A 14,052-nucleotide genomic window follows, 5' to 3' on the forward strand; every position below is an offset into this window, starting at 1 on the left:
TGGGTTTAAGTATTTTAAATATATATATAAATATAATGATTCGAAATGTAATTATTTTTAGCTGGGTACAAATTCATACCCTGTTGCTATGTAGAGTAAAGATATGTGAATGTGAATATATAAGAATAAGTGAATGCTTCTCACTCGTTGAGAACGAAGTCTAATTGATGGTTTATTAAGTTTCATCCCTGTAAAGCATGTAGAATCTTTCAAAGTAGAGCTCAGACACAATTACAGCTGAGTTTATTAGCTGATATTGGCCTTTCATAGATGTACCACAGTAGCATTGTTTTTGGCCTATGTTTTTTTTTTTTTTGAAAAAAATACCAGATATGTTAAACATTTTGATTGGTGGCTATTATACATTCTGAATGTATATTTTACTGTCAATTAACATATAAACTCAGTTAAGTGACAATCTTTCTTTCTGAATACATCCAAATAGATTAACTTCTTTCCTAATCAATAAGCTTAAACTCTGTTTTCAATATATATATATATATATATCATAATATATATATCTGATGCGGGCCGGTGAACCTGTCAAGGACAGATCAGTCAAGTGAAACTGAGAAAGGAAAACCCCTATCTAGGTGCTGGAGGGTGCGGTCACATATTTTTTGCTTGATATAGCAATAATGAGAATAATGAGTGCACTGCTACACCCCTTGTAAGATGAAATCAACTTAACCATGACTGCACTAAAATATGGCTCCTGTTTCCATGTACATTCAGACCTTCAACCAGCGCATAGTAGCCAGCACACTCTTCTTTGGTATAATGTGCTGGTGGGGCGGTGCCAGGACTGCTGGAGATCAATCGGCTCAATAAGATGGTGAGGAAAGCCCGCTCGGTGGTGGGACTGAACCTGGACCATCTTCAATCGGTGGCAGTGGGGAGGTTGAAGGACAAACCGGGAGCTATCCTGGACAATCCTTTCCATCCCCTGCACGACGAGCTGAGGCTGATGTGCAGCTCCGTCAGCCAACGGTTCATCCCACCCCAGTGCAGAACTGAATGCTTCAGACGCTCCTTTGTGCCCACGGCCATCAGACTGTATAACAGCAGTCTAGACGCCACGCAACTCTGACCGGCCTGAGTGCACCTGTACTGCTTCCACAATTCCACAATCTCAAGTCACTACCCTGCCCCATTCACTATCTCAACCATTCACATGTTATGCCCTAACTCTGCTGTCTCTCCTATCCTTGTTTGCCCCAGCCCGCACACATCCTGCCCATTTTTGTTTATCTATTTTATTCATTGCTATTTATTTTTGTCACTGTTTATATTGTTGTATAGTTCTGGCTGTGTATTTTTACCCTCACTGTTCCTTGATGTTGCCCATTGTTAACCCTGATGTTGCTGTTGTTGTTGTTGTTGTCTGCTGTCTATTTATCTGCTGTCTTGGTATCTTCTGTCTTTCTATTTATATTTATATTTATTCTCTTTTATTTTTAACATTATAACTGTTATGCTGCTGTGACAAAGCAATTTCCCCTATGGTGATTGATAAAGTTTATCTTATCTTATCTTATCTTATCTTATAATCACTAATGTATATGATATTTTTAAAGCATCAAATTTCCTTAACAGTACTTGAAAGAAAAAATATCTGAAAATGACTGCATAATGATGATTCCATAATTGTGTTGAGGATATACTCATTTCACCTGCATATTGGAGTGTATATGTGCACGCAGTATATAACAATGCCTTTTTGTATATAAAGCATTTAGGAATATCTAAATTCCTGTAATTCTCCATTTGCAGTCATTGTTTATAGTGACCTTTACCAAAGGCTTGCCAACAGAATCACACCATGCTTATTCAACAGAGCTCCCCGTGCTTTCCCCTCTGCGCAGATTGAATCCTGTTCTTTTCACAACATTGTATCCCCTTGTCCCTGTTTGACATTTGGAGTAAGTGAATTGGCTAAAGTTATTTTTAGTGCCACCTACTGAAATGCGTAGCTGTAGTACAACAGAGCAGAAACAGGAATACAGTGCTGCACAAGTGTGGCATGTGTACACTCATATAACAGCTCTCTAGGTAGGTTAGCAGGATAAAAAGCCATTCACTCGACTCCCTCCACTCCCACTGAAAATGGAGAGAAAAGCTACAGAGCAGTACCTGTTTGAAGAGACGAGAGGGAGAGGAGGCATGTGTGTGCGTCCTGCTGGCGTCAGACTGCATGACGACCACAAAGAAATCTGTTTTGACTAGATTCCACAACCCTTAGTCCTTCAGACCTGTGACATTTAATCTCACTAAGACCTCATTTACTCTGTTCACTGGGCAACAACATTCCTCAGATTAACAACAATCCTGCTCCACAAACCCTGCGCAAACTAGACCAACATGTACCCATCCAAGCACACAAACAACTCAAAGGAGGTGAGAGCAAAGGAAGTCAGTGTTCTATTACTTTATGCTGTATTCTGATATTGTGCCCAGGTACAGCTGTGTAGTTGGTTGGTGGGATGGAGGGATGTCCATTGTTTGTGCGTGCAGTCAGGCCCTCCTCACCAGGACAGATTTCATTACAGTGATATTTGCCATGCAAATTTGATGGAACAGTGTGCGCACCTTCCTGCTAGCTAGTATTTTATTTCCTGGCATCAGGGCCAAACAAGTGTCAAATGTTTGCACTGTCCAGTGAGCATTTGTTTAGTCCACAATTTGACTGACCATTGAAATGCAAAAAAGAACGTCTGCAAGGAGTGTAAAATGAGCTCATATAGCCACAGGCTATCAAAGAATGTCTTTCTTTCTTGACATTGTGCTAATCTCTTTTTAGCAGCAGTTGTATACAACTGCTGGCTTCAATCGTTGAGCCTTTCATCGTTGGGATTGACAATCCTTAAAGATATCTGAAACCATGATGTGAGTCAAACAATTGATTTGAAAATGTATATATATATATATATATATATATATATATATAGGCACAACCAGGGTGTTGTGAAGATCAAGTTTAGTGGCCTCAGGATTGGCTCTCTGCCTTTTTGAAGATGATGTGGTTCTGTTTGCTACATCCGACCATGATCTTCTGCTCTTGCTGAAGCGGTTCTCATTCAAATGTGAATTGGCTGGAATGAGAATCAACATCTCCAAATCCAAGGCCTTGATCCTAAGCTGGAAAAAGGCGGACTTCCATCTCCAGCACGAGGATGAGATGCTGCCCCAAGTGGAAGAGTTCAAGCGGGAGATCGACAGGTGGACTGGTGTGGCGTTAGCAGTATTATGGGCTCTGTATTGGTCTGTCGGGTTAATAATGAGCTGAACTGAAAGGTGAAGCTTTTGATTTACCGGTCAATCTACGTTCCTAACCTCACCTATGATCACGGATGCAGGCGGCTGAAATTAAGAGTCCTCCGCGGGGTGCCTGGGCTCTCCTTTCTGATATAGGGGAAAAAGCTTGTTCATCCAGGGGGAGCTCAGAGTACAAACGCTGCTCTTCTGACACAGAGGAGCCAGATGAAATGGTTCTTGGTCGCTGGACACCTCCCCACCTGGAGGAGGCCTCGAGACACGTTGGGATTCCCCCAGAAGGGCTGGACAAAATGGCCAAAGAGAATGGCCGAGAAGTCATGGCCTCTACTTAAGTTACTATCCCCGTGTGGTGACCCAGGATAAGTGGAAGAAGATGGCTGGCTGGCTGGATGGATGGATGGATGGATGGATGGATGGATGGATGGATATATATTTATTCAGATACACATCAGTTTACAAAATTTTGAGACTGGTTTTACCGATCCTTGGTTTCCAACAAGGGGTCAGACAGAACATGTAGTATGGTTGTGATGATCCTGTGAAACCTAGAAAAAGTTGGAAAGCTTACATGACACCATTGATCAAGTTCAGACTCAGACGCTTACCACTGGGTCTGATCTGTTTGCTTTCAGGGGCACGAACTCGTCATTGGACAGGTACACAAGTCTATGCCCTGTTTTGATTGATTGTTTTTAAGTAATCTTTTAGTCGTGAAATTGAAAAAAAAACAACCTGCAACTAATCTATTCACATATATACCTATATATAGGGTTAATGTTTATGTATTTTGTTGTCCATATCAACTGTTGAAGTACGCAAACAGAAAGGAAATTCCATATGAAAGTTAACTTTGCTCAACCGCCTGTCATTGAATATTAAAGTCTCCCTGAAGTTATGTGTTTTTCCCTCTTCCTACGGTTAAACGTCTGAGCTCCTCCACGCACGGTGATATACGAGGGAGACGGCTTTCACATTCGGTGATGAGGTCAATCTTCTCTGAGCTCATTGAAAATATCGTTTTAAGAGGGCAGTCCTGGAGCTTGATTTGTGACATCATAAATATTTTGAAGCCAGGCCGGATCCAACATCTGTCAGACACACTAGTGTAGTGAGGAAACTTGAAACCTCCAGCACAAAATAAACTTTAAGAGAAGTCCTCCGGTTCAACTTGAAGGGGAAAACAAGACATTTATACTTTTTCCTTGGATGTTTAATGAGGAATATAATAGCTGCAGCCCGCCTGGTTTTAGTGGGGTGCAAAGGAGATAATGTAAACTTTTTTCCTCAACTTGTGTTCCCCATGCATGTGAGAATCCACGCCAGTGATAACGCTGTTTTTTTTTTTACGTCTTAACGCACTCTGGTGCGTAAAAGCCCCCCGTGTGTGTTTACCTTCCGCCGGACAAAGAGTACCCTCCGCAGACAGCTCCGGATCCGGTGCGTGGACCCGCATCTTCGGGATCCGCTCCGTGGTTTGCGGCGGACCATGTGCGGCCCAGCTGAGGGTGACTGGCAGGACTTGTTTACTGGCGGAGAGACTCGCAGAAAGAGAGAGACGGAAAGAGGGGGGAACCTGAGGGAGAGCAGTCGCTAAACGGAACGGGAAGTTTACACACTTGACCCGTTTTTTTGTGTTCGCTTATCGAATTATTTTCTATTTCGGACCGTCGGGGACGGGTCGACTACTTTTGTGAGCGAGCTGCCCCCCGACGTTCCCTCCGGTGTAACTTCCATCGCCGACGCCGAACCGGGTTTGTTTTGGACTAGCTAGCTAACGCTAGCTGCCCCCCTTCCCCCGTCGGCTAACGCTCGTCTGAGAAAAAGAAACGGGCGGCGTGGTGGAGACCCCCCACCGCCGACACGCACACTTCGGACCAACGTGCGGTCGAAAAGCGGCCGTTTTGTTTTTTAATTATCGAGAGAACTGGCCGCCTCACCTCAAGTTGACCGTCTTTGTTTCCTCTCTGCCGCTTCACCGTTTTATGGGTGTTCGTCCGCTAGCGGCGCGCTGGTGGTCGAAGGGGGTGAAGGAGTTCACGGGAAGGTCGTAGTGGGGAAAGCCGTGTAGCCGCACGTTTTTTCCGGCTTCGTAGGGGTTCCCTGTGATGCGCTCCGGTTCGTCTTGAAAAAAAAAAGGAGGGAGGGGTGAGCTTTTCGAGAAGATACGAACGAACCGGGGTGGGTGGTGGAGAATTGGAAAAAAAGACCTGTGGACTTGTGGAGAAGAGAGCGCAGACCCCTCGGCTCCGCATCGGGCGGCATCCACAACTTCAGCTCCAAGGAGACGCGATAACAAGCGATCTCGAATCTCTACGTCTTTACAGAGAAATGAACCCGGAGCCAGTGGATCCGAACTAGCCGGATATCAACAATTATGAAATTGTAATTACATTTTTTTTTCCTCGTCCTTGGGTTGAGAGAGAGACACCAAAATCTTAACGGATGAACATGAACTGTCGCCTGCGCTTATGGAAAATGAGGATTTTTACGCGCACATGTGTCGCCACAACCCAAGATCACGTTGTTTAGTGGTCTGCATCTTTCTCTAGCTCTCCCATCGATCACAAACTTGGCTGGGAATACGCGTCTATCTCTGCACCCCCTTCCCCTCCCAAGCGGACGGGGGCAAACCTTCCAAGTTTGAAGAACTTCTTCAATATTAACCCCCCCCCTTCAAGATTTGGATTTTTTCTTCATTATTACTGTTTAGAAAAGCTCGTCCTCAAGTCAAAATGAGGCGGTGGACGCTAAAATTGCGAGCACAGTTTGTGTTTTTCGTCGTTTGCTCCTGTGTTATCTGCCAGTGTGGGCTCATCAATGGAGAAAGTAAGTACTATTCGCTCTATTATTTTTATTCATGCTTGCTTATTATTAGTATGAACCGGTTTTTACCGTGCTGTGAACAATCTGGTGAACGCTTCATTTTAAATGTATGAAAGATTGCAATCACATTTTGTTAGGGTAAACTTCCCATGGAGTGTGAGAAATGACAAGAATTGATCGCAGAGCACGAAATGCTCTGAAATGTAGCATTCGTTCATTTTTCCTTGTCGGGATACCGTTATTTTTAGGGGATGTTGTCATTATTAAATAATTCAGGACGGTCATTTCACACAGAGGTCCCTTTTATTACCGCGCATGCGTATTGGTAGTACGGGTCTTATTGACGGTCTGGGGTTTTCGGGCTCGCGTCCGCGTAGCTGCGCACCCATAATTAATTCAAAGTTTAAAAAAAAAAAACGACCGGGAAAAAGTCCCGATCCCGTCGCGATGTGGTCGCGGCAGCCCCGGGGCTGGATTAGGCGGCGCGGCAAGGCGAAGGTGGACGAAGGTGGGCGAGGTTGGGCTGCTCCGGCGCGGCTAAACTGGGAGCAGCGGGATGGGCCCTGCGCGAGCGCAAGCTAGGCCTTACATGGCGCGCGAGCGAGAAACACGCGCCCCCACCCACCCACCCAACCAACCCCCCGCGCGCACACGCACGCACGCACTCCGCTGCAGCTCCAACGTAAACAAATTAGCCGCCAACGCTTAAGAAGCCTCTTTATAGGCGGTGGATTATCCTCTGTCGCTGTTCAGCGCCAGTTCAGACCAGAATGTGATCGTCTTTGTTGAGGGGGGGGGGGGGATTTCGTATTATCGAAATCATTGAATCAGGGTTCGGATCGCAGCGGAACGGCGTGCAATTCAAACCGTACACGCAGATAACGATCGCGCCGTAAACTGCCTAATGACCCCGTTTTAATAATAATGTGCATCGGGGATTTTTGTTACGCGATCGCTGCTACTGGTGCTGCTGTTGCACCAAACCACAAATGAACTGGCGTAGAAATCAAGCTGTATATGTCGATATGGAGCTTAGGATCACTACAGCCGCTCCGCTGTCATTGTGTATTTTATACTTAATCCACCACATATCCTTGGAAATTCTTACGGAGGGCTAAATAGACAGCCGTATTGAAACACAAAAATGCAAACTTAAATCGACCCCGTTGAGGAATGTCCTATGACCAGAACATCCCATACATTTTCTCCTGATGAATGGAGCACATTTAAGTTTAAACTTGAACTTTTGCATAGTTGTAATGTCTTTGGTCCACTTTCCCCGTACACTTACTAAAAGGCCCTTAATTAGATGCATAAAATCGATTGAGTGAGGTAAAACATGTTAATTCATAACAATAAAGCACATTCAGCCATTCTGTCAGCTTCTTATTCATCTTACATCTGTTTGAAGGAATTTATGGATAAAAGAAATAAGTCCTTGTGTAAACTAGCAGCAGTGCTGTTACATCATTTTCAGTGCTCTTGTAATTTATGTGCTTAATTTTCATCTATGTCTCCTTTTTTTTTACTAACTTAACCGTTGGTTAATGTCTGTCCCTGTGGATTTTGCACTGTAATGCCGTGTCGCACAAGTCTGGTATTCGGACATGAACACGAAAGGTATGGATTATGAACTGTTCGTGTTGATCAGTTGTCAAAAGAAATAAGATCAATAAAATTAAAGTTTAGCGTGGGTTCACTAGAGTAACATTGGCGCTCTTTTGACTGAGCTGCACTTCTTAAAATGGCTCCCAGGTTCAAAGGAAATGTTCTGGACACTTTACACAGGTCATGTATGCAGACAGAACAGAGGCCCCAGAAAGGGGTCTTACGAGACTGGGCTGCTTTTCCCCTGCTTCCTCCTCCTTTTTCTTTCTCTCTTTCCTTTTCTTTCTCTGTCTCTCTGGTGAATTGGGGTACATGCTATTGGCTTTTCTGGTCCTTTATTTACTGAAATCTTTGCTTAGGGACCATATTTGGCACTGTTGAGATGTTTACATTTGAGGGCGAGGGGGGTCAACAACCAAAATAGTTAGAATATTTCATCCACAATGCATGTTGCCTTATATCTTCACCTCCGTCATGGGAAAGGAGAATCGCGATTGATATGTATACCCAACTGTGTCCGTGATCTATCGGTGGTTCTATAAAGAATATCGAAAAATGTGTTTTACGGGCTGATGTTTCTTAATTTAAATGGGTCTGTTTGTCGTAGTTATCAGCAAATGGTTTTCTGGAGGAATCGCTGAGCTGTCTCCTGGTCTAACTTGTGAAAAACAAGTTGTGCAACTGGGAGCGTGGCCCCCTTCTTGTTCCTCTCAGGCTTGTAAGCACAGCTCTGTTGGAACGGGGATGTGTGTATGTGTACGGTTGCATGTGATGTTATGTATGCTCTCCCTATATCTAGTAAGCTTCTGTAAGCAGCTGTGATGATCAGGCTGCATCATAGCATTTTGCGGGCCAAATGCTAACATTCTATAAGTCCTCAATTTTGCGTCAATTCAGGACGAATAATCTAATTATTTCTTTCAGCCACCCGATCGAGTCATTTGGTGGGTACATAATTGAATTGGATTCCAAGGAGTGTTTAAGTCTTTAAAAAAAACTTAAACTAAAACTGGCCCATCTCGGTCGTGGAAAGGCACACATATTGTTAGAATTCCTGCTGCATGGTGACCAGAAAAAGAAAGAGGCATGGTGTTTCTTTTTGCTCAGAAGTAGACAACCTACAACATCCACAATGCAATGGGCTTGTTGCCTTCCAAGGCCACTCCCAGGCCCCTGTGATGTTGCCATGTTAGTAACAAAACACTGTTGTTATTGCATGTCCTCTAAACACAGATGTCCAAGGTGCCCCACTGGCTTACCATCATAGTAGACAGCCTGACTTTCGAAGGGACGATCAGACTATCCTTTGGGGGAATAATACAGAAAAAAAAACAAAATATTGACAGCCTGTAAGGTTGTTAAATTTGTGTCATGACTTAAGGCGGGTTGAAAGTCTGAAAGTCCATTTGGATATACTCTTGGTCCCATCACATAAGTGCATAGTTGCATTTTCTGAAAGCATATTGCGTGCCGTGGAATGTGTTTGAAGTGGTCCACCATGAAAGTGGCTGTGCCTGTGCCACTGTATTGTGTCCATGTACTGTATATCAGTATGCACCTCAGTCACCCGTGCTGTCTGCAGGCTTTCATCTCTGTTCTTCCAACTGGGCCTGCTTCTGAGCAATTTATGTTTTCTGCATCTGTTCACAGGAGATGCATGAGAACAGTGTGTACTAAAGCAGCCAGCTGAAGAAAAGGCTGCATGTTAGCACTAGCCCCGGTGCCCCAAGTGGCCCCTTGACCCCCACCCCCACTCCCTCAACTGGTGTGCAGTGTAAACACACTTCGTAATCAAATTGGTTAAACGTTAATGTGTATTGTCATGAAACAAGGATTGCATCATTTATTCATTACGCGTTGTCCTAATGGATGAAAACATTAGAGGCAATAGTTTTGTAATGCTGAGCAGTACAATATTTTTCCTTGGTTTTTCCCCTGCTTGTCTATCCACTCGGACCCAGGAAGGGACACACTAAACTACTGAATATATTATTTCATAGCAAGTCACTGCGAAGCATGGTGACATAGTGCCTGCAGCGTTTAAGGATGGATTCATTTAGAACTCTGATTTATTTGGTCAACTGTGGCATGCATCATTTTCTTCCATTAAATGTTTTACCTTTTTTGATATAAAATTAATTTAAGAATTAGTAAGATGCTAAGTACGCTGCAAACTAAATATGTGGTTATCGACAAATTACCTGTATCAGATCCATTACGGCCAACAAACATGTTGGGATAACACTGGAGGCAGTGAAGATATTTCTAAAAGATAAACTCCATAGGTCATTTCTTAGAAATAGGCTTAATGTGGCATCAATTGTTAATATTTGATAATTTAACTATCAGATCTGAGGACACTTAATACACCACGCCTCTCCTGTTTTTAAAATTGGCATCTTGGGCTTCATGTGACGGGAAATTGTCATTAGTTTTTTTCAGTGTTACAAATGATTTCTTTCCTACTGCATTGCTGTGGTTGGTCACTGCATATTTGTTTCAATTACAGCTTTTTTTTCTGCTGGTCTCCTGCCTTGCCATTAGAACAGTCAGTACTGTACGTTTAATGGGTTAAATGCATTCTTGTGGCTTTCACAATCCGGCCCCGCTGCTGATTGCAGATTGCCAATGTGTGTTTGGGTAGTCGATGTTCAGAGGCAGCAGACAATGGAGGTCATGAACTGAGGCTGCACCAGCTGTGTGTCACATTTTGACTGTTAGCCAGGAAGGCAATATGTACTGCAAAAGGAAATTAACTGTTGTGGAGTTTCCTCCTCCTCTCTTATCTTTCCAAGTATTCCTTTCAACTTCCACTTACTTACCAATGCGTTGTTTCTGTTGCGTGTGTGCGCGCATGCACGAGTGTCTGTGTCTGTATATGCGCCTGTGTGCGCATGCTTGGATTTGTGTTAAAATGTGCACTCGCAGACAGCGTTTTCCAACATAACTTGACCTTTGTCTCCCACAAGTCATACTTTAATGGCTGTCAAGTCAGTGCATTCCTTTTCTTGCGTGATCAGATTTGTTTGTTTTCTCTTGATACTTCCAGCAGTTGTTATTAGCAGTTGTAAAGCCCCAAAAACATTTTGAATGCATCCTTTAAAAAAAAATGAAACACCAGCATGGAAAATGAGTTTCTTCAGGTCCATCTGAATTGATGGAATAACATAATTTAATTGCTCATGTAATACATTTAATAAATGTATATGCTGTATATCTATACCCATAGTTTTTGTCATATTGCCCAAATAGGCTGTAAACTCAATATTGCAAGTGGACATCTGACTTTTTTAACTTTCAAGCTGTTTTCAGAAACTTCTGGCCTCTTGTGCAAGTTCTAGTCTGAAGCCAAGTTCATGGCAAAGTTATTAAAAAAGGTAAGCTGTGAGAATAATTCAGAACAAACTAACAATTCAACTATTTTACATTACCATCTACAACTGTTAGCTTTCATTTGGTTTTGGAGACAAATGGATAAAAATTCAAAGAAATTAATTGTACATTACCATTGAAAATCACTTAGTGTCACTGTAATCATTCATATTGAGACCCTTTTCTTAACTAATTCATAATCTCAAACAAGTGGGAATCCCTTTGATGTTTGTTCTTTCTTAGGATTGTAGTCAGGGTTGGAACCCATTTAAAAACTGCACACATGAAAAGATAGAAAAATGAAAAGTAGAATGGTGTGGTTGCTCAGAGAGAGTTTCTGGTTGTCTGTCACATATTAGGGGTAGCCATGCCTACTCAATTTTTACTGAGACAGTGACAACTCCAGTGCAAACCAGTTGTTTATGTCAGTGGTATTTGTTGAGAAAAGATTACCCTTGAAAACAGTGGCACCTTTTTGCATTTTTTTAAATGGTACATGGATGGATTACTAAATCAGTCAGATTGCCATTGAAAAGGACAATACTGCTTTGTTTTTTGTTCTCCTTTTTCATTTTTGAATGACAAATTCAGACAGTCCAATCTGCTGTTAAGCACTTTTTTTCCTCTCATGCAGGCTCACGGCTAGCACAGCCATCAACTTCAGGCTTTGCTGTGTATTCAAGTGCAACTTTGGCCTAGAAGTAGGCGCCTCAACAGTTGGGCTTGAGTGGTTCTAGTTCTGGATGTCATTTCGGTGTGTGTTTACCCTCAGGTCATTGGTCTCTTAAAGAAATATTGGGCCAGCACTGTTTGAAGTGCCCTCTCGCAACCATGCTTCAAACCATTGTCTGGCCACATTTTTTTCCACATCTTTCATGTAGAGTCTAGCTGATTCCACACCTGCTGTATAAAATCTGCCAAAAAAACTGCATTTATCATGTGCAACTGCTAAGTAAATTGGACCTTACTCTGCTGGGCTGTAAAAAGTTGACAAAGGGTCCCTAAAATTGAAAATAGAAATGCCATAAATCCAGTCTTAAGTTTTGAGCCTAGAATCTGAGTTTTGAATTTCTATGAAAGGTGTTTTCTCAACCAACACCATGATAGACAGAGAACTGAGTATTAAAAGACATCTGTCTGTCTTTACACTGCAGAGTTTATCTGATGCCGTCTTTTCTTACTCTCATTCCTAGATAGAGAACTCTGGCTGTTTATGTAAACTTTTGCTCACTGCACAGAAATGTGTTCTTGTTGGGAGGGGTTTTGGTACACACACATACACGCAGACAAACACACACTGCAATGTTACGCCATGCTACAACAATCTGATTTGATTGTCCTTGTTGCTGTTTTGAATTGCCCCTGCCCTATGTTAGCTGTTGGTGACTTTACACTGAGCCCACCCTGTTACATATGCATCTGTACAGGACTGTTTTGATACCCTTGTGGCGGACAAGACAATGTCCACGTTCTAATAAGAGAGTGAATTCAGAATTCCTTTATTCAGCCTTTTTTAAACACAACAAATACCAGCAGCATCAGGGTTTTTATGACCATCAACATGTACTCCATTTCTGACCGAGACCCTGACCACAGATGATCAAGTTGAAAATTGATGTCTTATGGCTCATTTAAGAGTGATGGGAAAATGATACATTTCGGAAATGTTACCATAAATATTGGTTCCCATAAATCCGGTTCAGTGCAGTGAACCAAAGGACCCGATTTGTCCGGCTTAGTGAAATAACCCGTGTTGACCTTTTCTTCTTTGACTTCCAGACTGTGGTTAGGGGATACTTTGGTTTTTTTATCTGGGGCCAAAGTTGGTGCTACCTCTGAGGTTAATGTAACCACCTTAACCTTGCTGTGCAGTTGGGAAAGGAAATGCAAAGACACAGCGTGGGCTGGGTGTCTTATTTATTTTCCTACAAGTACATGTGTAACTGTATGTTCAGTGTTACGTTTACCACCTCTTCGTTCCGAGTTTGTCCTTCTCCACAGACGAGCTATTGTGTGCAATTGTAACGCAAATCTGTAATTAATGTTAGTTGACATTTGCCTCTCTTTTGGATGTCATGTAAAATGTTGTTCAAAGTTTTGCTTCGAATAATGAGACGGCTCAGTGGTGCAGTGGTTAGCACTCCTGCCGCACTACGAGAAAGTTCCTGGTTCAGTTCCGACCGGGGCCTTTATGTGTGGAGATTGCGTGTTCTTCCCCCTGCCTGAACGGGTTTTCTTCAAGTTCCCCTGCTTCCCTCTACATACCAAAAACATGCACGTTATTAAATGAAAAATAAATGGTCTATCTTTGTGAATGAAAGAGTGACAATTTGCATGTCTACATGTGGCGACCCAGGTAGTACCTGGGCAGCACCACCATTGAAAGGGATTGGCAATGTTTCTCGTTTGTTTGAATAAGGACGTAATACTTTATATACTTTAGATTCTTTGTCTCATCACAACAGCATATTGTTGAAAAACATACCAGTCTTAATGAAACCCTGGCTTGGGGGGGCTTTTATTAAGGGCTGAATTAGAGCACATTATATTTTTGCAAATCCACTTAAATTTGATAAAGAGTGTGTTTTGGTGCTAGCGGTGGTGCCCTTGCAGCTTCCTGTGGAGTAATTTGATACAGATGGTCTAATACATTTAGTTTTTTTTCACATCACAACTCCTTCCTCTAAATGTGTTTTTCAGTCTTTTTCTCGCTGTCTATCTCTCATCTCACAACTGCTCATACTGTTGCTCTATCAATCACCTTGTTCTTGGATGAGTGGGTTCCCTCTGATATGTTTTTCTTTTGCTCTACAGATGCGTAGGGCCTGTAGACATATAAAGATGCATTGCCATTATCATTGCACTCCAGACCCACCCCTGTAGGTCTGGGGTCGTAAAGCCTGTCCTTTCAAATCTCTAAAAGGTGTGATCACCATCTATTTGAATGGTGGGTTGTCTCTATTTGTGATCCTG

At 42.7% G+C, this 14,052-nt stretch overlaps 1 protein-coding gene across 1 annotated transcript in view; it reads left to right on the forward strand.

Annotated features, from left to right (window-relative positions):
• The first annotated feature begins 4,752 nt into the window (after positions 1-4,752).
• insrb (insulin receptor b) overlaps positions 4,753-14,052 on the forward strand; it is a 75,141-nt gene continuing 65,841 nt past the window's right edge. The window contains exon 1 of the mRNA XM_086162276.1: positions 4,753-6,102. Within this exon, the coding sequence (XP_086018402.1) occupies positions 6,009-6,102 (94 nt within the window). The 5' untranslated portion in view covers positions 4,753-6,008. The remainder of the gene's footprint in view (positions 6,103-14,052) is intronic.

The sequence above is a fragment of the Fistularia commersonii genome, chromosome 16 (assembly GCF_037954325.1).
Source record: "Fistularia commersonii isolate RoL2024-O1a breed Wild chromosome 16, RoL_Fcom_v1.0, whole genome shotgun sequence".
Classification (NCBI taxonomy): Eukaryota; Metazoa; Chordata; class Actinopteri; order Syngnathiformes; family Fistulariidae; genus Fistularia; species Fistularia commersonii.